The sequence below is a fragment of the Pantherophis guttatus genome, chromosome 4 (assembly GCF_059756535.1).
Source record: "Pantherophis guttatus breed Tessera chromosome 4, ASM5975653v1, whole genome shotgun sequence".
Taxonomy (NCBI): Eukaryota; Metazoa; Chordata; class Lepidosauria; order Squamata; family Colubridae; genus Pantherophis; species Pantherophis guttatus.
This window is the reverse complement of record NC_142066.1, coordinates 73,360,031-73,383,998: the sequence shown is the minus strand read 5'-3', so window position 1 is coordinate 73,383,998 and position 23,968 is coordinate 73,360,031. Positions and strand designations below refer to the sequence as shown.

Sequence of the window (23,968 nt, the reverse complement as noted above, 5' to 3'; positions counted from 1 at the left end):
TAGATTAGACATACCCAATTCCTGCAACCGTTCTTCATAGGTTTTAACCTCCAGCCTCTTGATCATCTTTGTTGCTGTTCTCTGCACTTTAATCCAGAAATTTTTTAAAAATGTAATTGTTGTAGAATGATGAGACTAAAGCAACATTCCTAGGTTAGTCAGAGCCAGTTTATTGCGCAATAGGTTCAGAGCCAGTTCTATACATGAAGCTTTGAACAACTTATGATTCTGAGACCACAGTTTTATACATTTTCAAACAAAGGATTCTGTTAACTCAGCAGTTTATATGGTCATATACATTTGTTATATTTAATTGACATTTCCTAATTACTAAAGTTTCATATTATTCTTGCCAAACAATCATAATTCTTCTGTAAATTACTGGAGCATAGATTCAAATTATCTTCTGATGATAAACGACTTATAGCTCATGTGGATGCCCTTGACCTAACCAACCTTTAAACTGTATGTCATTAGAATGTTCCTTTCTTCTGACAACTTAGAGGCCTCCTAAAAATATCAAAAGGATTTTGGCTGAGTTTGTAATTTTTCCAACCGGATACATTTCCTGCCTTTAGAATAGAGTGAATAGAAAGTTATCCAGTGGTCATCTATCAGAGCCCGCTTCATTTACATTATAATACTGCACTGTAGTATCTTTTCTGCAAATCTGTGTATCTACTAAAACATGTGTTAGTACATATACTAAATTTGCAGAAATCAAACAGAAATCACTAACAGAATTACAATCAAATTTGGATATACAGGTAGTCCTTAACTTATGACTACGATTAAGACCAGAATTTCTATTCTTAAGCAAGATGGTTGTTAAGTGAGTGATGCCCAATTTTATGATCTTTTTGCCATAGTGATTAAGTGAATCACTGCAGTTGTTATAAATGAACCATGCAGTTGTTAAGCGAATCTGGTTTCCCCTCTTGACTTTGCTTGTAAGAAGCCAGCTGGGAAGGTTTCAAATGGTGATCAAATGATCCCAGCTATTATAAATATATGCCAGTTTCCAAGCATCCAAATTTGGATCATGTGACTGTGGGGATGCTGTGACAATCATAAGTGTAAGAAATGGTTGTAAGTCACTTTTTTCAGTGTCATTGTAACTTCTATGAGTCAATGAATGAATGAATGATTTTAAATTGAAGATTACTCGCATGTGGTTTATCATTTCAGTTCTTTCTTTTTTAAAATATGATTCTTATCTATAGTCTTGACTTTAGGATATCATAATCTATTCTTCTATCATCCATTCTTTATATCTTGCAAACTGTTAATAGAATGTGGCAAAAGGACTTCTGGTATCATAATTAGAGTTTTAAAGTAAATCTTTCAGAAAAAGAAAATAAGATATTTCTTCTGAAATAAATAATTCTTTTTCTGAGTCTGAAAAAAGTAAAGGGTAGGTGTGGGACCAATGGTATGCAGAATCCCCAAATCAGCCAGCAAAAGACATACTGAAAACTATTAAGTTTATCTTGAACAAGCTAGAAGTTAAAGTTCCAGGGAGAAAGCTTGCCAGAAGCCATTATGAAACAGATAAGGTGCAGACCACAAAATTCTGGCAAGGAAGATCCTAAGTGCTGAGCACAGGCCATATGAGAAGTAGAAACAAACTGTCTTCCTGCATTTGCTATCTTTGTACAATTCCCAGAGAAGCAAGCAAGTTAGAGATAATTATGTATAGTCAAGGCAAGGTTGCTCTTATCTTAAGTTAACTAATGTTTGTTCCTATGCTCAGAAAGCTGTAAGCAACTTGATAAAATGCTTGATTGCTAACCTGTGCCTTCTGCTCTGCTCTGTGATAACAGATAAATGAAATTTCAAAGCACATTTAGCTATGGATTATTGGCGTTAACTGGATTAAGGGAATTCCCTTTATGGGAAATATTGTGTAGCACAATACTTTCTTTTTCTTGTCTCAGCTGAGCAAAGATGAGAAGAGAAATTATTAGAGTAGATAGAAGCAAGTTCTGTGGGCCCGATGAAAGAGATTCTGAACTGAACAGAATAATAAACTTGTAATTTCCTTATGTAATTCCTAAAGAAAATTAAATTATATTACTTAACTTTTTAGGGATGTGGCAGTGTAGATAGCCATGATCTTGATTCCCTTTCTCTCCATATTATTGTAGGCTCTTTGCTTGCTTTTGATTGAAAAGGCAGAACAGGAAAATATGAAGAGATGTGTCAATGTATTCAAAGTCAATTTCCTTCATCTTCCCCATATCCTTTATCTAGAAAAAAAGAGTGATATTTGAAGGTTTAACTACTACTGATAAACTACCAGTATGTTTGTTATTTTAGTGTTAAAGAAGGTAAATGTATATCAGTCATTGTTTGCAGGCAAAACAATTAACTAATAGATTTGGGAGAAATTGTGTTTAATGTTTGCATGTAGATCAGTCACCAAATTGGATGAGAGAATGGCAGATTAAATGTGGCAGACTAAGAAGATGTTGAAAATAATAATAATAGATATTATTACTAGCCATGCATTATATTGTTATTATAAATTAACTATATACTATATAACTATTATAATTGTTGCTGCACCCAGCATGATACATTAAAATTTTGATTTCCAGCTTGAAGTTGTAATCTAAGATAAATCAAATATAACTTTGTCAAAGGATGTCTAGTTTGTTTGACGTTTGGACTAAAAATAAATCTGAACTGGATAATTAATTGTATCTCAATTCTGAATTGCATCATTTTCTACTCTTAAATAAGCAAAGTTACTTTGTTGGTCATAAAAAAAGAAAAAGCATTTTAATAAAGTTTACCTAAATTAGTTTGGAAATTGTTCTCCTGAATTTTCCTCAGACTAGGTGATAAGAAAAATGGAAAAATAAAAAAAGTTATTGTTCTGCCCCAGCTACGGACCCTAAAGAACACAGCACACACAAAGTAAACCTTAGTTTACTAAATTAAACAGTTTTTTTTTTCAAACAAAGGCTGTTAATTAACTTACTGAACAGCCTACAAGAATCCAAAGAATAAATAATCTTTCTTGGCAGAAAGCCCAGAAACAATTTGCAGAGAACTAAGATCAAGGCACGAAGGAGAGTGAAGGAAGTTGTTCCCTGCAAATTGTTTCAGTCGGCGTTGCTCCTTAAATAGGCTAAGGGAGTGGCCAATTGGCCCCAAGTCTTACTCTCGAGGAGACCTCCTGAGGAGCCACTCCTGCCTTTTGGCAGCTTTGCGCACCCATGCATCTAGAAGAGGCTCCTCCTCTTTGTCCTCTTTACTTAAGGGAACTTCTGGAGGTTCTGAAGGCCCTGGCTGAATCCCCGCCTCTGGCACCACATCTTCTCTAGCCTCATTGTCCGACTCGAGTGCCAGCTGCACAGGTTGCTGGCGCAGCACCACACCAGCCTTCTCGCTGTCCGAATCAGCCACCAGCCACACAGGCTGCGTACGGGCCACAACAGATATTAAGAATCTCAAGAAGGAAATGTTTAAGTAAAAGACATCCTATCATAGTTTATCAGGTGTATTGACAGTTTCTAGATGTATTTAGAGATGTCCTAGAGTTTCTGGAAGGAGAAAAATAAAAATGGTTGATGATCTTTTTTTAGAAAAAAATTATTTATTTATTTATTTAATTTTTATACCGCCCTTCTCCCGAAGAACTCAGGGCGGTGCACAGCCAAAGATAAAACAAGCACATATATAAAATTTAAAAACAATTTAAAAACATATTAAATAATTTGGTCCCGATGTCATTAAAACAAAAACAACCCATTAAAATTAATGTTTAGGCCAGCCCAGCTTGTTGGAACAATAGCGTCTTGAGGGCACGGTGAAAGGTGCGCAAGTCAGGGATCATCCGTATCTCCAGGGGCAATTCATTCCAGAGGGCAAGTGCCCCCACAGAGAATGCTCTCCCCCTGGGTGTCGCCAGTCGACATTGTTTGACTGACGGTACCCTGAGGAGTCCCTCTCAGTGGGATGTAGAGATGTACAGCTGAGTACTGTACTGAGTACTGATGGAACTTCACCCCAAAACCACGAATGATCTTACCCAGAATGATCTCAACATAAATGTTGAACAGCTCGAGGTCGACCTCTGCACCCCTGCCAACCTAGACTGCGTAGGGTCAGAGAGGAAGGAGGAGAACTGGCCAGTGGGAGGCTATCGGTAGCAGAAGGCAATCTCGTAAATACCCAGGTCCTAAGCCATAGAGCGCTCTAAAGATGGTAACCAACACCTTGAATCCCACCGGGAGCCAGTGCAGCTCGCGCAGGAGTGGTGTTACATGGGAGCGCCATGTCACTCCCATAATCACCCACGCGGCCGCATTCTGGACCAGTTGGAGCCTCCAGGTGCTCTTCAAGGGGAACCCCATGTAGAGAGCATTACAGTAGTCCAGATGGGAAGTGACGAGGCATGAGTGACCGTGCACAAAAAGGTCCCGATTCAGAAAGGGCCGCAACTGGTGAATCAGGCGAACCTGATAAAAAGCCTTTCTGGCCACAGCCGTCACATGATCTTCTAGAGACAGCCGCGCATCCAGGAGGACACCCAAGTTGCGAGCCCTCTCTGAGGGGACCAAGATCTCACCTCCAATAGTCAGCGATGGAACCAGCTGGCTATAACGGGACGCCGGAAACCACAGCCACTCGGTCTTGGAGGGGTTGAGTCTGAGCTTGTTTCTCCCCATCCAGATCCGCACGGCCTCCAGGCACCGGGACATCACATCAAGGGCATCATTGGGGTGGTCCGGGGTAGAGATGTACAGCTGAGTACTGTACTGAGTACTGATGGAACTTCACCCCAAAACCACGAATGATCTCACCCAGAATGATCTCAACATAAATGTTGAACAGCTCGAGGTCGACCTCTGCACCCCTGCCAACCTAGACTGCGTAGGGTCAGAGAGGAAGGAGGAGAACCACTGCAACACGGTGCCCCCTACTCCTAACCCCTCCAACTGGCGCAGCATGATACCATGGTCGACGGTATCAAAAGCCACGGAGAGGTCTAATAGGACCAGGACAGAGGAACAACCCCTGTCCTGAGCCCTTCAGAGATCATCAACCAATGCGACCAATGCTGTTTCTGTGCTGTACCCAGGCCTGAAATCTGACTGGTACAGATCTAGATAAACAGCTTCATCCAGGTACTGGGGAAGTTGTCGTGCCACCACACTCTCAACAACCTTCGCCACAAAGTGAAGGTTGGAGACTGGATGATAGTTCGCTAATACAGCCGGGTCCAGGGAAGACTTCTTGAGGAGAGGCCTCACCACTGCCTCTTTCAAGGCGTAGGGGAAGAAACCCTCACTCAGAGAAAAAAAATTAAACACTTGAGCTTTCTTTTAATAAAAAACTGATCAGGTTTCATATCAAAGTTTCTTGATAAATAAAAACAGTTTTTGCTACATAAAAATGAAGGTATTTGTGGATATGGTTGGGGATGATGGTTGTTAAGACAAGAAATCAATAAGTTATTAAGTCAATAGGAACTGCATTGTGATTTGAGGTTTCAGGGGTTTGTTCTATGTTAAAGAATTCAGCACAGGATTATGACCACCCATAACTAGGGAGTATTATGTTTATCTGCCCAACAAATACATGTGCCAGTAGCAACCTGATATGAGACTGATATACTTATGAGATTTGAAAAATTAAATTTTTCAGGCAGGTAAGTCCTTTTTACTATGCTGCTGTTCAAGGTCTTGAACAGTGGGATTCCATTTTCTTTTAATAGTAACTGTCCTGAGTCAGAGAAATCAACTGACTTGGGAACTGTATATTAACAAAATTTATTTGTAATATATGCCTGTTCTGCACTAGATGTGTGTGAGGGTAAAGCTCTTAAGCAATGTGATGTCTTATTGTGATAAATAAAAAACAAAGTACAGTAATTTCAAGGTTGGCACAGTGGCTCAGTAGTTAAATACACTGAGCTTGTCAACTGGGAAGCTGACAGCCTGGGTTTGAGACACAAGTGCTGCACAATGGGGTGAGCTCCCATTACTTGCCCAAGCTCTTGCCTACCTAGCAGTTTGAAAGCATGCAAATGCGAGTAGATAAATAGGTACCACTTTGATGGAAAGATAACAGCGTTCTATGCATCTCGACATATAGTCATGCTGGCCACATGACCACAGAAATGTCTTCAGACAACACTGGCTCCCTCAGATAAAAAACAGCGCTGAGCACACATATACCTTAGAGCAGGGGTCTGCAACCTTAAACACTCAAAGAGCCATTTGGACCTGTTTCCCACAGAAAAGAAAACACTGGGAGCCATAAAACCTGGGTGGGCATGGCCAACTCAACTCTCTCTTTTTCCTCTCTTTCCCTCCATCATTTTGTCATTTTTCTCTCTCTCTCCTGCCCCCCTCTGTCTGTCTGTCTGTCTCTTCTTTGTCTCTCAGAAAGCTGAGGCCGGCCCGGCCCGGTGAACTCTCCTTGGGACTCTTTGCTACTCCTTTTCTTTCTTCCTGGCAACTTTTTGGAAATCCGGGCTGGCTGAGGAGCAAGCACAAGCCGTGGCGGCGGCTTCACTGAAGACAACCCTCCTCCTTCTCATGTGATGCCCTGGCCGGCTGTTGCAGGGCCGGGAGGGCACTCATAAGTGGGGATACCCCCATGGGAGTGGAGTGGTGCCGGTGGCGTCGTTGATTGAAAAGTGTCCTCTGGGCGGCTTTAAATCTCACATGGGGAATGCTTTTCAATCAATTGCTGGAGGAGTAAAGAAGCTCAGGGCAGTGGAAAAGGGGGCTGGTCTCGCCGAACCTTGCATGCCCACCCCGGGGATCAGGCTTGGAGAAAGCCAGAGCGCCCTTGCCAAAGACGCTCGCCTGTCAGCTGGTCAACCTGCGCACCTTTGTTGCGCTTTGGACAAGCCCAGCTACACACTTGAGGAGGGTATCCCCGTTCATGCACACCCTTCTGACCCTGCAACAGCTGGCCAGAGGGTCGCATGAGGAGGAGGGGGGTCTTCTTCGGCCAAGACGCCGCCACGGCTCATGCTTGTTCTTCAGCTGCAGGCCTGTCTCCCTTTCCGTTGTACCTTCTTCCCAGATTCCATTCCCACCCCACCAGCTCTCATGTTAGCAAGGTTGGTGTCAGCCATGGCCAGGTTGGACCAATGTCTCAGGGTAGACAGCAGGTCATGTGACCGGGTCGGCAGGGAGCCGCAGAAGAGGGGTCAAAGAGCTGCATGCAACTCGGGAACCACTGGTTGCCAACACCCGCCCTAGAGTCAGACACCAGTGGACAGGAGAAATCTTTACCTTTACAATAATTTCATGTATCTCTAACTTGTGGATTGTCTTTATTTTAAATTAAAAATGAAGCAAATTACAGGAAGTTTTTTCCTGTAGTTTCCTTCATTTTGAAATATCTGCCATTTTTTAAATATTGTCAATTCAGAAGGCAATACCTTTTAGCTTATCTAGTAAATACAAATACTTTTTATTCTGGAAGAGTGAGAAAGGCATTATGCTAGTTCTAATACAGTTGCTCTAAAACAGAAATATATTTGCTATCTATCAATGACAGTTTTCATCTTTTGCAACTCAAATTGATACTACTCCTTTCTGAAAAAATTAAGACCCAAACATTGCAATATATTCTATTGAAATTCTATCCAGCATTAATTCCTATTAACCTGCATTAATTCTTACTAAAACAATATAATTGATATTAGCTATCTGAACAATGAAGGACACTAAGAAATACTGATCAAATGTGTTATAATTCTGTTGTCAACATATATGCAATCTAATTATATTATATCTTGGATACTTTTCACAATCCCTGGGTTTTCTAATTGGTTTGAGAAGAAAATAATAAATTTTCTTGTTTCCCCAAAAGTGTGCATAAGGATCATTCCAAATAAATTTTGAAAATCCTAGAAAGAAGAATATAGATTTTCATTTGCCAACTTAAAATAGACTATTACTACTTGCTAAAGTAATTGATTAGTTCTATGTATTTGCTAAATGTAGAAAGCCTTATGGTTTGTGCTTAAGTAGAAATTCTAAGATAATTCAGAAGTTACACACACAATTAGGTGAGGTGACTAGTTTTGCTAATTTATGCAAACTGTACACTATCGTGGGAACCCCCCCGCTCCTGGAAGAATGAAATATTTTGGGAAATACTAAAAGGGCAGAATATTATATTTCCCTAAAAGAGAAATGGAGAAACATGCTTTTAAAGACAGAAAGCATCCCCCAAGTCTTTCTTAATAGTCCACAACATATGCCAGCACTTAAGAGATAAAGAGCTTATTGAAAGAGGAAGACAAGTATTTATATAGCTCTATTCATAAGCAAAGCAAATACTGCAGGCAAAAATCCATTCAAGACAGGATATTTCAAAACTCTTTGGCAGAATGGTAGGATTAGAAAGCAGCCTCTCACCCAAGATCAAACTGGACGAAAGCCATTAGCCACAATAGGAATTGCCCAACATTCTTTCAGAACACAAGCCCCTTCATTGCACCACACCCACAGCAGTCCAAACTTCAAAGTCACAGAAACCTGGGAGCTCAGATAAACAATAAGACAGAGGTTGACCAGATTAGCTCAGACAAGCACCTAGGATTTGCATTTCTTCTTTTGCCTATAGAGCCAGCTATGACATCTACATAACCCCCACATGATCCCATAGGAATCTGACAACAGCCAATAGAATATTAAAGGACATGTTCTTGCACAGGAACAGGAAGCTCAAATACAAAGCCAAAAGAAGGTATAAAAACCCACCCACTCTCAACTCCATTTTGTCAGCTGTCCCTGAATCATATGTAGTTGGTGGTTCTGCTTCATCAATAAACCTCTCATTCCAATCAGCCTCCATGTTGTTTCCAGCATCTTTCTCCCAGTTTGGAACTGAACCAGATGGATATTTCTTCCAACACTAACTATCTACAGCAAGTGAAAATTCTGTATGATTAAAAAAGTAAAATTTATAATTTTATAAAAATATAATAATACAGTTATAATAGTAATATTAACATTGATATTTGCTATTACTCAGAGAAATGTTTTATTGTTTTAAACCCAAACTTGGATTCAATTCCTAAGTGTATTGCAACAGAACGTTTCAGAACATTGAAATAATTTACACTGATGCTTATACTGTGCTATGAATTTAATCTTATTTGTCCCTTGTCAAAAGCGTAGAGGAGATAGGACCCAGTGGACAAAACTTGTAATTCCGCCAATATCCTTCTAGAGTAACTGTTCAGTGTGATATTCAGCTGAGAATTAAATCTGTTCAAACTTGCAAAGACAGCTTCCATTTTACAGTCTTACATGTAGCTTGTTTATATTTACATTGTGTGGAAAGAAGAGGAATACCAACAGAATGAGCAAACTAAAAAAAAAGCCTTACTTTAAACAAACACATGATATCCCAATTCCAGACAGCTGGAAACGTTGCCATAGAAATATTGGGTAGAGTAATTCGGGATACAGAAAGTTCTGAATCAATGCAAAGCAACAGTGAATAAGGGTAATAATCCATCTGTATTAAATATACCCTTTGTCAGTCTAAGGCCTGTCAGATATGTTAGATAACAATTTAGAAACGCTGGCTGGGAGTTCTTGTCCAGCATTCCTGGAAAAGTCTATTATATAAAACGGGAAGAAATTATGTCCAAAAACTAAAAGAAGTCAAGTAAGAGAACACTTCCTTCTAAAATTTTGCACTTCTCCACCAGTCATACTCCTTTCTACTGGATTGATTCTTTCCCTAATGCCTGCAACTAAATTGGCCACCTGTGTAGATGATGAAGGTCTGATGTAATTGGACTGTCAGAAATTCTGTAGTTGGTTCAATCAGATTTACTTCAAGATTAATGTTATGATCAGAAACAACATACTAGCAGGTAAACTTAACTTGGCATAGTAGGAAGATTTCCTTCAAATGAAGGTGGAGAATTTCACTGCAAATGTTTGCATATGTTTAGAGTTTGTGATAAAAGGTTATGATTTGTCTAGGATTCCTGGGGGCAAAATAGATATAGGGAAAAAAGATCCTTGCCATCTCTTTGTTTCTCTATTAATGGCAAGAGCTCTGAAGAAAGTTGTGAAAGAAATGGTTCAGAGATAATGTTTAATCCTTTCCCAAACTGGTAATTTTTATTATTCTAGAAATTATTTAAAATTATTTTCATTCACATGCAAAATGTAAGAATTTCTGGAAATTATATTTCAATCACATCTAGATGTTATCAAGTTGGAAACACCCCCCCAAATAGATTATTTTTTTTTACTTCATTAGAATTTCTGATAAATGAAATTGTAATATCCTTTATGTTTATAATGATTCATGCTGGCATCTGATGAACAATGCTATATTTTTTTCTTTCTTTTCAGTATTCAGAAGCCAAAAAGCAATGCTGGTACTTGGAAGGGATATTTCCTACCCGTTATATGTAAGTGATCCTCCTTTTTACTTTCTGTTCGTTTGTTTGTATGAATGTGCCCATTTGGGATAAAAGGTTCAAGTCCTCTTCCTAGTGGCAATGACTGTAATTATAGGGTATGTCAATGGAAGGAAAACTAAATTTATGCCATATAACAAAAACCACATTAGAAATTAATAATATATACTACCTAGAACAGAGGTCTTCAAACTTGGAAGCTTTAAGACTTGTGGACTTCAATTCCCAGAATTCTCCAGTCAGCTGAGTTGAAGTAAACAAGTCTTAAAGTTGCCAAGTTTGAAGCCCTCTGATCTAGAGATTTACATTTCCCATTCATTGATATCTCCCTCTTTTGTAGTCCTACTATTCTGCCTTTTCAGATTACTCTAGTCCGATGTGTCTACTTGACCAACTATTATCTGTTCTTGACTGAGAGAAGCTCTCATGCAGAGATAACACTAGACCAGGGGTATTAAACTGGCGGCCCATGGGCCAGATGCATCAGGGTGTGGGTAGACCACACCCACCTTGGCTCTGCAAAGGCAAAAAAGTCACAATATGTTGAGATACGTCATGTGACGTGATCGAGTTTGATACCCATGCACTAGACATCTTATGTCTAATCTAGCAGAACTGGATTCGTATGTTTACTTGTCAATTATGAACCAGTTTTCAATGAGCTCAGCAAAAGGTCTTCCTTCCTTCCTTCCTTCCTTCCTTCCTTCCTTCCTTCCTTCCTTCCTTCCTTCCTTCCTTCCTTCCTCCCTCCCTCCCTCCCTCCCTCCCTCCCTCCCATCCAACCATCCATCCATCCATCCATCCATCCATCCTTTCTTTCCTAAGAATTCTATTCATAAACTTGGCAGTCAGTTTAATGTACAGAATGATTCACAAGCAGTTGGCTTAAACAGATGAGTTCATTTAAATAACAAATAGGAAATTTAAATTTATTTGAACAAAAGTGTGCTTTGATGAATAGGCAACTAGTGTTTCATATTCTGCTTCACATTAGGAAAAATATTAAATGGCATCCTTTGACATTGATTTAGAATGTCTGCTATGTCATCACAGTGAAGTTCCTGTTCTGGCTACAAAGATTCATAACCCAACTCCTAAACTCAAAAGGCAAGTAGGTAAGGAAGTATCTGGCAGTAGATCCTCCTATTAATAGTCAGGATTAAGAAAAGGGGAAACAGGCAAGCATGTTGGATGTGTACTCAGATCAATCAAATGTATATTTTTCTGAAATAAAAAAATTGTCAGATTTCTGTAATTTGGTTTGATACTTAATAGGATCTGCACTAGGCAACCAGTAAAGCTTTGTTGCATCATTCAAGATAAATAATTTTGGTTTGTTTTTAAATAATGAATATCTTATTCTAATATATTAGAGAGATGACTTAGATTGGTATAGCACTCACACCTTGATAGGAAAAATATGGGGAGCATTATGCAAATTATTTCATTTTTAAGAGTTATTCTTGTTTAACAACATTTGCTCCATCTCCAGTCTCTGTCTTTGGGTAATCTTGGATAAGATCATAGTGCATCTGCTATAAAGAATCATGGATGGAGCAAACTATCTTGATATCATTCAGTTAGATATCAGACCAACATGTGGAATGGAAACTGCATTTGTCAGTCTAGTGCAGGGGTATCAAACCAAGGCCCATGGGCCAAATCCAGCCCATGATGTGTTTAGATCTGGCCGGTGGGATCGCCCTGGAGATGGCAAGGTGTCATCCACCCCAATCCAGCCAGGTGCTTCCCCTGGGCAACTGCAGCACGTTGGCCCCCAGCTGCTCATTGTCTGGCAGCCTCCCAACTGGGCTGCAGGGATTGCCCAGTTCTGTGCTTCTTCTCCCTCTCCCCCCCCCCCCGGCCAAGTTGGGACTCCAACTCCAAAAGGCTGTGAGCATCCCACCCAAGGAGAGTGGCAGGGGAGGCAGGGAGGGTGGGCAGGGTGAGCAGCCTGTCCCAGGATTTTCTGGGGGAGAAGCACCTGAGCGGGCAGACTGCCACAGGGCTTAAGCAGATGCAGGAGCTCTGGCCACAGCCTCGCAGGATGCAGCCAGCGAGCTAGGCCAGACTGGGTGGCAGAAATGGAGCTGGAAGACAGCGGAGGAATTGTTCTAGGGAGGAGTGGATCCCCCCCCCCACTGGAGGGAAGCCTCGCTGATTTCTCTCCCTTCCAGGTTGCAGTGTGTCAGTCTGGGGAGAAACAGCGCCGGCTCCGCGCTTGGCTGCCAGTATTTCGGATGAGGCAAGGAGCAGTGACAGCATCAAATTGGAAAGGGGGAGGGTGGGAGGAAGCAAATCTCCTCTGGGAGAGAGGTGTCAAATCCCCCCTTTCTGCCCTTGTCCGCAGAGTTTTTAATGCAGCTGCAGATTTGAACACTCTCAACTTCCCCTTCCCACAATTTCAAAGGATGCTTCGGCTTTCCTTATCCCCATAAGTCACTCCCCTGCACACCCAGGGTGGCAGTCCTTCTGCCTGGTAGCTGCTTGCTGAGAAGTCAGTGGAAGGGTAACCAATGGCCACTGTCCCCCCAAGACCCCTTTCTGCCTCTGCCTTTGTCAACCGTTTGTTTGGCTGATGCCCAGGGGCTGTCACCTCCCCCAACCCAATCTTATGCTTACTTGAAAGTTGTAGGAGTAGGGGTCATTGGAGAAGGATCAGCCGTTCTTCTCTCCCCACAGTAGACAGCAACATCTGGAGAAGGTTAGATTTTTGTCTGTCTTTCAGGCAAATAGAAATGATGAGCCCTCTCCAGACCCAGGTGGGCCAAAACCTTCCTATTGCTTGGGTTGAGGTGGAGATGTTACTCCCCATCCACATCTTCACAGCCTTTGTTCCTTTATGGATAAAATCATTGGGTGATGTCATTTGGTAGAACAGGGTGCAATATCGGATTACTTGATTCTTGTTTCATAGTATCAGGGAACAGGAAGACACCAATCCCTGAGACACCCACACACTGTCTTCAGTTGCCATGGTTGGTCAGGCAATGCCATTTGGGCGATCACCCAGTGCCCGGAGGCTATGAGTGTCCAGATGCAGAGGAAGCAGTTCCCCATCACTTGGAAGGTTAGGAACAGGATAGGGTCAGGATACTTGCAGGATTCTCTCTCTCTATATGGTCTCTCCAAACCATATAGGGGTGATTCCTCCAGGTTCACTCCTTCCAATATTGTCATCCGGGAAGATCAAGCTGCCGTCTCCCCTTCTCCATAGCATTCCTGCTGCTGTGAAAAAGGTTCCATCATGGGATTCAGCAACCCTTGCCCTCCCCCCATTACTGAGAGATATGGGCCCTTTACCTTTCCTTGCATTTGTTGTGGCCTGCCAGCTGCCAGCAGAGCTGGTGGTGGACTCGGACGATGAGAAGATTGGAGAGGAATTTGGGCCAGTTCTGGAGTCTGGGGAAGGCTTTGATGGATGCTCTGCATTGGAAGCAGAGATAGAGACAGGGCCATCTAACATTTCCCAGCTGCCTTCAGAGATGGAGATAAGTGGGAAGGAAGAACAGCTGGGGTCTGCTCCAGATGTGTGCATGCGCAGAGCTGTTAGGAGAGGAGAACAACTAAGGACAAGGAGTTGATTTGGAAAGAAAGGCACACCTGGATGCTGAATGGCCCCTCCCTGCCTGGGGAATAAATAGAAGGAAAGGGGAGGGGTAGTTGCAGGAGACAACCGTTCAGATTTCTTTCAGAAGATTTGTTCATCGTGATTTGTGCCTCAGAGACTGCTTGCTAGAACTTAATTTACAGGCCTTGGCTGGAAGCTCCCAGCCTGGCAATTATCTCAAGGAACTGATAAACTGATAACTGTTATTGCAGTTAACCCTTTGAAGGATTATTGCCTGGATTTTATGGTGTGTGAATGCCATTAATTCACAGTAGCTAAATAAAGAAGGGTTTTTCTGGAGAAGGAGTCTGTTTCAGGGGTGAAATTCACTTACCTTCCCTACCGGTTCGCAAATGTGCATGTGCTGCATGCGCAGAGGCTTAAAATCATCGCAAAAAAGCAACGTCATGACATCTGCGCAGGTGGGCAGAACTTCCTACAGCCGCCACTACCGGTTCACCCAAGCCCTATAGAACCAGTTGAATTTCACCCTTGGTCTGTTTATTGGTTCTGCTAAGGCTGGGTCAGAACGGCATTTGCTTTCTTTTGTAAGTACAAATAACTGAATAAGTATCACCAGGTACTTCATCATTGGCAATTTTTAAGAAAAGACTGGACAGCTACCTATCTGAAATCTGACAGATCTCTGGGAAAGAGGAGGGGGTGGCAGGGGAGCTGCATGAGGAAAGGCTACACCAACAACCCAGCATCCTTACCACACACAATTAGAAATAAGGATTCCCTTTGGAGCACTGGACAAGGAAATGCCAATGATGTCTGGGATTGGGAGAAAACGCCTCCTTTGGCATGTGGTGCACATGCACGCACACATCCATTCCAAGCTTGGAGACTTGCCCGGTGAGAGCATCAAGCCGATCACATCCACCAGGCCATGCCCACCTAGTCACAGTGACATGGCTACTTGCCCTTTAAGAGCAACCATAATGCTGATGTGGCCCTCAATGAAATTGAATTTGACACCCCTGATGTAGTGAATGTCTTCATCATGACCTGGATGGAGGAAGTGCCTTTCTCTGTGGCATTTGGTACTATCAAAAATTGCACAATTTTTTGGACTGCCTGAGGGATAAGCACTTCCAGTTGGCCGATTCCAATTGGAACTGGTAAGAGACAAGCCTTTTCAATTGCCCCCTATCTCTAAAGAACATTCTTCTAGGTAGTTGCTTGTAGGCATGCATAGAACTGAACGCACTATTTACCGTATTTTTCAGTGTATAAGACGCAACCCGCCCAAAAAGTGGGTGGGAATGTCTGTGTGTCTTATACTGCGAATGTTGCCGAAGCCCTGCCTACCTGCTTGCTCCCATCCGTCGGCCTCTGCCTCCCAGCAATTTGCCTCCTTGCAGCAAACAGCCTGGTCAGCTTCAGCACAAGCACTGATTTAGCACGAGCAGCTGATTGGCGATTGGATCTGCCTCCCAGAATACTGCCTGAGCTGTTCCAGGATGCGGGGATCGCCAGTGCCCATTGCTGCCGTCACTGCCCATCACCACTGCCACCTATCGCAGCCTCCGTGCACCCCATTTTCGGCCTCCGTGCATCCCATTTTTGGCCCATTCCAGGTGGCGGGGATTGCCGCCACCACCTATCGCCACCACCTGGAATGAGCCAAAAATGGGATGCACGGAGGCCAAAAATGGGGCGTGCAGAGGTGGCAATAGGCGGCAGCAGCAATGAGCGACAGCAATCCCTGCAGCCTGGAAGAGCTGATAGGCAGTATTCCAGGAGGCAGATCCAACCGCCAATCAGCTGCTTGTGCTAAATCAGGCTGCGCTGAAGCTGACGAGGCTGTTTGCTGTTTGGTCCAAAGAGACAAATTGCTGGGAGGCAGAGGCAGATTTATTTTTCTTGTTTTCCTCCCCAAAAGCTAGGTGCATTTTATAGTCCGGAGTGTTTTATATTCCTAAAAACACGGGCAGCTAGGCTATTGTTTTATTTTTGCTTAAATATTAAACTCATTTTAGTTTAATTTTTGTTTAATTTGAATAATGTTTTAATTGATTATGTGTTTTTGGTTGAGTTTTATGATCATGGATTATTGAAGATTATAATTTCAAAATGTTTATGTCTCCCAGAGCTTCTGAGTGGGGCAGTATATCATATTTGTAATAAATGGAATGGAATGGAATGGAACGGAACGGAACGGAATGGAACAGAACAGAACAGAACAAACAGAATAGAATAGAATAGAATAGAATAGAATAGAATAGAATAGAATAGAATAGAATAGAATAGAATAGAATAGAATAACAGAGTTGGAAGGGACCTTGGAGGTCTTCTAGTCCAACCTCCTGCCCAGGCACGAAACCCTACACCACTTCAGACAAATGGTTATCCAACATCTTCTTAAACATTTCCAGTGTTGGAGCATTCACAACTTCTGCAGGTAAATTGTGAATAATTAATAATTGTTATTAATAACAATTAATAAGTTGTTCCACTTATTAATTGTTCTAACTGTCAGGAAATTTCTCCTTAGTTCTAAGTTGCTTCTCTCCTTGATTAGTTTCCACCCATTGCTTCTTATTCTACCCTCAGGTGCTTTGGAGAATAGTTTGCATCCTCTTCTTTGTGGCAATCCTGAGATATTGGAACACTGCTATCATGTGTTCCCCTAGTCCTTCTTTTCATTAAACTAGACATACCCAGTTCCTGCAACAATTCTTCATATGTTTTAGCCTCCAGACCCCTAATCATCTTTGTTGCTCTTCTCTGCACTCTTTCTAGAGTCTCAACATCTTTTTTACATCATGGTGACCAAAACTGAATGCAGTATTCCAAGTGTGGCCTTACCAAGGCATTATAAAGTGGTAGTAACATTTCACGTGATCTTGATTCTATCCCTCTGTTTATGCAGCCCAGAACTGTGTTGGCTTTTTTAGCAGCTGCTGCACATTGCTGGCTCATATCTAAATGGTTGTCCACTAGGACTCCAAGATCCCTCTCACAGTTACTAATATTGAGCAAGGTACCACATATACGATACCTGTGCATTTTGTTTTTCTTCCCTAAATGTAAAACCTTACCTTTTTCACTGTTGAATTTCATTTTGTTAGATAGCGCCTAATGTTCACGTCTGTCAAGATCCTTCTGTATCTTCTGGAAATACAATCTGTCAAGATCCTTCTGTATCTTCTGGAGTGTTGGCTATTCCTGCCAGCTTGGTGTCATCTGCAAATTTGATGAGTTCCCCATCTATCCCCTTGTCCAAATCATTGATGAAGATGTTGAAGAGTACTGGGCCTAAAACAGAGCCTTGGGGTACTCCACTGCATACTTCCCTCCGTGTAGATGCAGTTCCATTGAGGACTACATGTTGAGTGCAGTTGGTCAGCCAGTTACGAATCCATCTGGTGGTGATGCTGTCTAACCCACATTTTTCTACTTTATCTAGTAGTAGGTTATGGTCTACTTTATCAAATGCTTTACTGAAGTCCAAGTAAATTATATCAACAATATTCCTCTGGTCCACTAATTTTGTCACTTTGTCAAAGATTGCAATAAGATTAGTCTGGCATGATCTGTTTTTGACAAACCAATGTTTGTTGCTTGATTCGTTGCATGATTATCTTTTCCAGAATCTTCCCCAGTATTGAGGTCAGGCTGATAGGTTTGTAGTTTCCTGGATCTTTTTTCCTCCCTATTTTGAAGATGGGAACTACATCAGCTCTTTTCCAGTCCTCTGGCAGTTTCCCTGTGCTCCAGGATCTTTGAAATATATAGTTCAGTGGTTCTGAGATCTCGTCTGCTAGTTCCTTCCCACTGTAATCCATCCGGTCCTGGTGATTTGAACTCGTCTAGGGTAGACAGGTGTTCGCTTATCATTTTCTTCCTTATTTTAACTTGTGTTCCTAATCTGTTTTTTGTGGTGCTATTTTTGATAGGTTAAGGAGTCGACAGCATTCCTCTGGTCCACTAATTTTGTCACTTTATAAGATTATAAGATTTTTTTTTTTATAACTTCCCCCCCCCCAAACTTCCCAACCTCCCTAACCCTCCCTAACCCTCCCCTCCCCCCAGACTTCCCTATAATATACTCATAACTCGTAAAAAAAACACACACACACACAAAAAAAACCCTTAATATGACACTTATGTGTAAACTTGAACCCCTCCCTCCCCTGTATAATTTTTCTTTTTACCTCATTACATTAAAATATTTCTAAAACATTATTTTCAAATAAAAGCTATTTGATACTTTCTAGTTTGATATTTGTTCTGAACATATTCTATCCATCTTTTCCATTCCCATTCATAAGTCTCTTGTGAGCAATCTTTTAAGTATGCTGAAATCTTCGCCATCTCTGCAAAACTGGCCATCTTCAAAGTCCATTCCTCAATAGTGGGCAAAGCTTCATTTTTCCAATATTTACCTATCAACAATCTTGCTGCTGTTATCATATACAATATCAGTTTTGTTTCACCCGATGTAAAACCCTTAACTATACCCAATAAAAACAATTGTGGAGAGAATTGAATTTTTTTCTTCAAAACATTCTGCATGACCCACCAAATTTTTATCCAAAAAGCCTTAACTTTCCTACAGGTCCACCAAACATGATAATACGTAGCATCCAAACATTCACATCTCCAACATTTTGGCTGAACATTAGGGTACATACATGACAACTTTTTGGGATCTAAATGCCATCTATAAAACATTTTATAGAAATTTTCCCTCAGGTTCTGCGACTGTGTAAATTTAACATTCTGAACCCAAATTTTTTCCCATGTTTCCAACATCACTGGTTCTTCAAAATTTTGTGCCCACTTAATCATACAATCTTTAACTAATTCGGTTTCTGAATCCCTTTCTAGCAAAACATTATAAAGCCTTTTGATATGCATTGGACCTTTCTCTTTTATATGTCTAACCAATTCTTCTTCGTGCAACATAATACCAGTTTTTTGGTCCTCTTTCCATCTCAATTGTAATTGATTATATTGTAACCATGTTAGATTAATCCCTTCGTCCAACAGTGTCTGCAATGTCTTCAGCTGCCATCTGCCCGCATCTGTAAAAAGAACCTCTTTGTATAAAAACCCCCCGAGTGACATTATATTTGTATTCCACAAAGTATGACCAAGATCCAGCCATAGCGGTATTTTATAATCCCATTTGAGTCGGTGCTTCTTCCAAACTCTCATCAACGAGTCTCTAAGTATATGACTTTTAAATACTTTATCAACTTTGTCATCATAAAATAAGTAAGCATGCCATCCAAATTCAAGATCAAAACTTTCTACATTCAATATTCCAGCCTTTTTACTTCCAAACCAATCACTTGTTAAAGTTAAAGCTGCTGCATCATAATATAACTGTAGGTTTGGAAGTTTAAGACCTCCTCTTTCTGGAACATCTTGCATAATTTTCAATTTCACTCTCGGCTTTTTCTCGTTCCAGACAAACTTATTGAGTCCAGTTTGCCAGACTTTCAATTGTTTATCACTTTTAAGCACCGGAATCATTTGAAACAAAAAAAGAAATCTTGGCAAAATGTTCATCTTAACTGCTGCTATTCTTCCAAGTAGAGACAGCTGCAGTTTTTTCCAAGTCTCCATGTCTTTCTGCACCTCTCGTCACAACACCTCATAGTTATTTTGAAACAATTTCATGTTTGATTCTGCAACCTGAACTCCTAGATATTTTACCTTAGGTACAGTCTCAAAACCTGTCCTCCTTTCAAGCTCATGTTTACGATCTTGTGTCATGTTTTTAGCTATCATTTTAGTCTTTTTTGGATTCAGTCTAAAACCTGAAACTTTACCATAGTCTTGTATAATGTCCTTCATCAAGATTATTGATTCCATTGGTTGTGATAGGGTAACAACCAGATCATCTGCAAATGCCTTTATTCTGTAATCCTCTTGCCTAATCATTATACCTTTCAAGATATTAGAGTCCCGTATTGTATTTAGCAAGACTTCTAGTGTTAGAATAAATAAAAGTGGGGACAACGGACATCCCTGTCTTGTTCCTTTTTCAATTTTAAACTCTGTTGTCAAACTTCCATTAATAATGATCTGTGCCTTTTGCTCTTGGTAAATTGCTGAAATCGCCTGTATAAATTGATCCCCAAAATCCATCTTTTTTAAAGTCTTTAGTAGAAAATTCCAATCCACTCTATCAAAGGCCTTCTCTGCATCCAAAAAGACCAGCACTGCAGAAATCTGTTTATTCTTCTCAAGATATTCCAATAAATCTATTACTTGCCTTACATTATCCTTCATGTGTCTGCCCTCGATAAATCCCGCTTGATCATCATGAATCACCTTTTGGATTACTGGCATCAACCTGTTGGCTAATACTTTCGCATAGATTTTATAATCTGTATTCAAAAGAGATATTGGTCTATAGTTCTCTGGTTTTTTAGGACCGACTTGTTCTTTTGGTATCAAAGATATATAAGCAGTTGTCCATGATGGGGGTATTTTACCCCCTTGTTGAATATTGCAAAATAAATCTCTGAGTTGTCCCACCATTTCAGCTTGCAAAGTTTTGTAATACACTGCGGTCAAACCATCCGTGCCAGGAGCTTTGGCTGTTTTTAACTGTTTAATTGCTACTATTATCTCCTCCTCTGTTATAGGATAATTCATTCTTTCCTTTTGTTGATCAGCAATTTTTGTAACTCTTTTATCGTTTAAATATTTTTCTATAAGTCCATTCTGCACCTCCTCTTTGGCATATAGTTTGGTATAATAGTCCACAAAAGCTTCTTTAATTAATTTTTGTTGAAAGATTTCTTTCCCTCCAATATCAATACTATCAATAGTCCGTATACTTTGTTTTTTCCTCAATGTGTAAGCCAACCATCTGCCCGGTTTATTAGCGTTACAAAATGTATTATGCTTCGCATATTGTAAGTTTGTTGCAACTTGTTCCGCCATAAGCATTTGAAATTGGTCTTTCAAAAGTTTTATAGCACTGCTTATTCTTTCATCTGTTGGATTTTTAATAAGTAACTGTTCTTTATTCTTTATTTCTATTTCCAATTCAGATCTTTTCTTTTGTCAAAACAGTCTATGTTTAGAGTTCATGTAGATAAGTACCCCTCTCATATAAGCTTTACTTGCGTCCCACACAATTTCAATTGGGGTACCTTTATTCAAATTTATTTCAAAAAATTCTTTCAAATGCTTTTTAAGTTCTGTTGTATTTTTTTCGTATCTAAACAAGTTCTCATTTAATCTCCAAGAACGTCTCTCAACCTTATCCATCTCAATTTCTATCCATACTGGGCTATGGTCAGTCAAAGTTCTTGGAAAAATCTTTGTTCTTTTTGTCTTGACTAGTAAAAAATGAAGTCAATCCTAGAGAAGGATCTGTGTCTGTCAGAAAAAAAAGTGTAGTCCAATTCTTTTGGATTATGTATTCTCCAAACATCTTTTAGTTCCATATCTTCTTTCATGTCAAAAAAGGTCTGTGGTAATCTGATCCTAGACTTTGCCAAACTCTTTTTATCTAATTTAGAATCAATTACTCCATTCCAGTCTCCCATAATTAAAATAGATCTGTAGTCCCATTGCAATATTTTAGTATGTAACATCTTATAGAAATGGTCCTATTGTTGATTGGGAGCATAAATTCCAATCAGAAGAATTTGGCCATTTGCTGTAAGCAATTCAATTGATACAAACCTACCATCTTCATCTGCTTCTATAACTTTAGCTGTTAACTTTTTATTTACATAAATAACCACACCATTCTTTTTTTGCGAAGTTGAAGATATAAAATGTATTCCTAGTTTGGAGTTTATCAAATATTTTTGATCTTGAGTTGTGATATGCGTTTCTTGTAAACAAATTATATCATTATTAAATTGTTTCAAATATGTAAATAATTTCTTCCTTTTCTGTGCTGAATTCAACCCGTTAACATTCCAAGATAAACACTTAAACGTCATCTTCATCTTTCTGGAGCAAAGAGCAGAATAATCGAAGGTCATCCGAAAGCTTCGATCTCGCTCCCCCCATGGCTCCAGTCTCTTGTGCAGTACTCTTAACTGCCTTCTTGTCTTGTCTTTCCTGTTGTTGTTGTTGCTTTTGTTTAAGTAACTTAGATTGAGCTCGAGTTATACGTTGATCCTTAACTTCAATCATCCGAACCGGGTCCAAGATTGGAGAAGATTCCAGCAAAGGCTCATCCAGAAAACCTCCTTCTGCGCCTTGCATTTCCTCTAATTCCTGCTTAGACTGTTCTTGCAGTTCTCGTTGAGGTTGCTTCTCTTCACTCTCCTTAATCTCCAAAACTGTAGATGTACGTGGAGATGGTGTTCTTTCCTTAAGAATAGTAGTGTAAAAGTGCTCTGCCTTCTCCACGGTATTCAAGCGATATCTTTCTCCCTTGTATCTGAAAATTATACCAACTGGGGCGTCCCACCGAAATGGTATCTGTAAATTTTGCAATTCCTTAACAAGAAAGCCAAATTCCTTTCTAGTTTTCAGCATTTTAGGAGGTAATTCTTTATAAATTCCAATTCGTGAGCCCCCCACTTGCACAGAAGTGTAAAAGGATTTTTGCAGGATGTCATTTCTTATTTCTCTATCTGTAAAATATATGACCACATCTCTGGGCAATTGTCTTTGTCTGGCCACCCAAGAATTCACTCTGTAAATTTTATCTATTTTGTGAAAAACCACATCAGGATTAACTTGTAGAATCTTGGCCAGGGCCTCAGAACAAACTTGTCTCAAATCCTGTCTTTCCTCTTCTCGAATTCCTCGAAGCCGTATGGCAAACTCCATTGCCCTGAATTGTACCATCACAATCTCATTTTCAACTCTTTGCATTTTATTGTCAACATCAGCAATTTTATAATCATTGTCTTTCATCTTAACATTAACTTCTGATTTAAGTTCTTCAGCTTTAGAATCAACTTTCACAATAAATTCTGCCAGGCCAGACGCCACTTCTGATATTTTTTTGGTCACCTTGTTTTGATTCTGTTTCACCATATCTTTAACTTCATTAATTTCCTGCATAAATTCCTGATGTGATTTTTGAAGTTTATCATCTATCTCCTGTTGAGATTTTTGAAATTTATCATCCAAAGTTTTAGAAATAAATTCTTTTAAATCTCCCACATCAAAATCTTTTTTCTGAGTCTGTATCTGTTGTACTGGGGGAGGCTGTGCTTTATGTGTGGGAGATTCACCTCCTGTTGCCTTCGCTTCCTGCTTCTTTGAGGCCATCCTGCCACGTAGGCTAGTTTTACTAAAAAGGGAAGTTCTTCTTCCTCTCCCACCTCCACAAAGACTTCTGAAAAAGTCCCCCAGATTTAATCAAATAAGAACCAAAGTAAAGCAAAGTCCAGTATTGAAAAAGGAGAAATTTCTCTGTTATTCTCTTGTTACAAACGAAGCAACTTTGTAGCAACTTGGTAACTTTGTAACAAAGCAAGATAACTTCACCAATCCACACTTGCTGGCTTGTTAACTCTAATGCTGAGCGCCATATTTTTTCAAATCACTTTCACTCATTCACATTTTTTCTTAAATTGAAAAGTCAACAAAGCGCTAATACTTGCGATTCCAAGTTTCAGGGTTCAAGTGTATATCCGCTGCTTGTTAAAGTTGGTTCCTTTCGCTTTAAATGTTTACTGCAGCCGGCTTGTTCTGCAGAAGCAGAATCGTCCCACGCCGCCCGGAGTCTCAGCAGGTTGGGAGGGAGCCGTGCCTGTTTCCTCCCCAGAAACAATTCCCTGGGGGGTTACAGGGGCTCGACCTGTGCCCTGCTATCTCTCCTCCAACAATCCTCAGGATTTTGAAGTTTTCGAGCCGCTTCTCGATCGCGAAGCGGCTCTACAGGCGGCGGGGCTGGCGGAGCTTCAAAAGGCACTGCCGCCGCCGAAGGCTAGCAAACCGGAAGTCCGGCATGATCTGTTTTTGACAAACCCAACTAAATAAGC

General features: G+C 40.5%; 1 protein-coding gene across 2 annotated transcripts in view; it reads left to right on the top strand.

Moving 5' to 3' along the window:
- The window catches only part of VOPP1 (VOPP1 WW domain binding protein), a 77,140-nt gene that overhangs the window by 13,336 nt on the left and 39,836 nt on the right, over positions 1 to 23,968 (top strand). Inside the window, exon 2 of one of the 2 annotated variants that reach the window (XM_034416512.2) lies at positions 10,359 to 10,417. In XM_034416512.2, the coding sequence (XP_034272403.1) occupies positions 10,359 to 10,417 (59 nt within the window). Of the gene's footprint in view, positions 1 to 10,358; positions 10,418 to 16,369; positions 16,444 to 23,968 lie in introns of those variants that run through there. The other variant, XM_087892418.1, reaches the window with a different exon arrangement.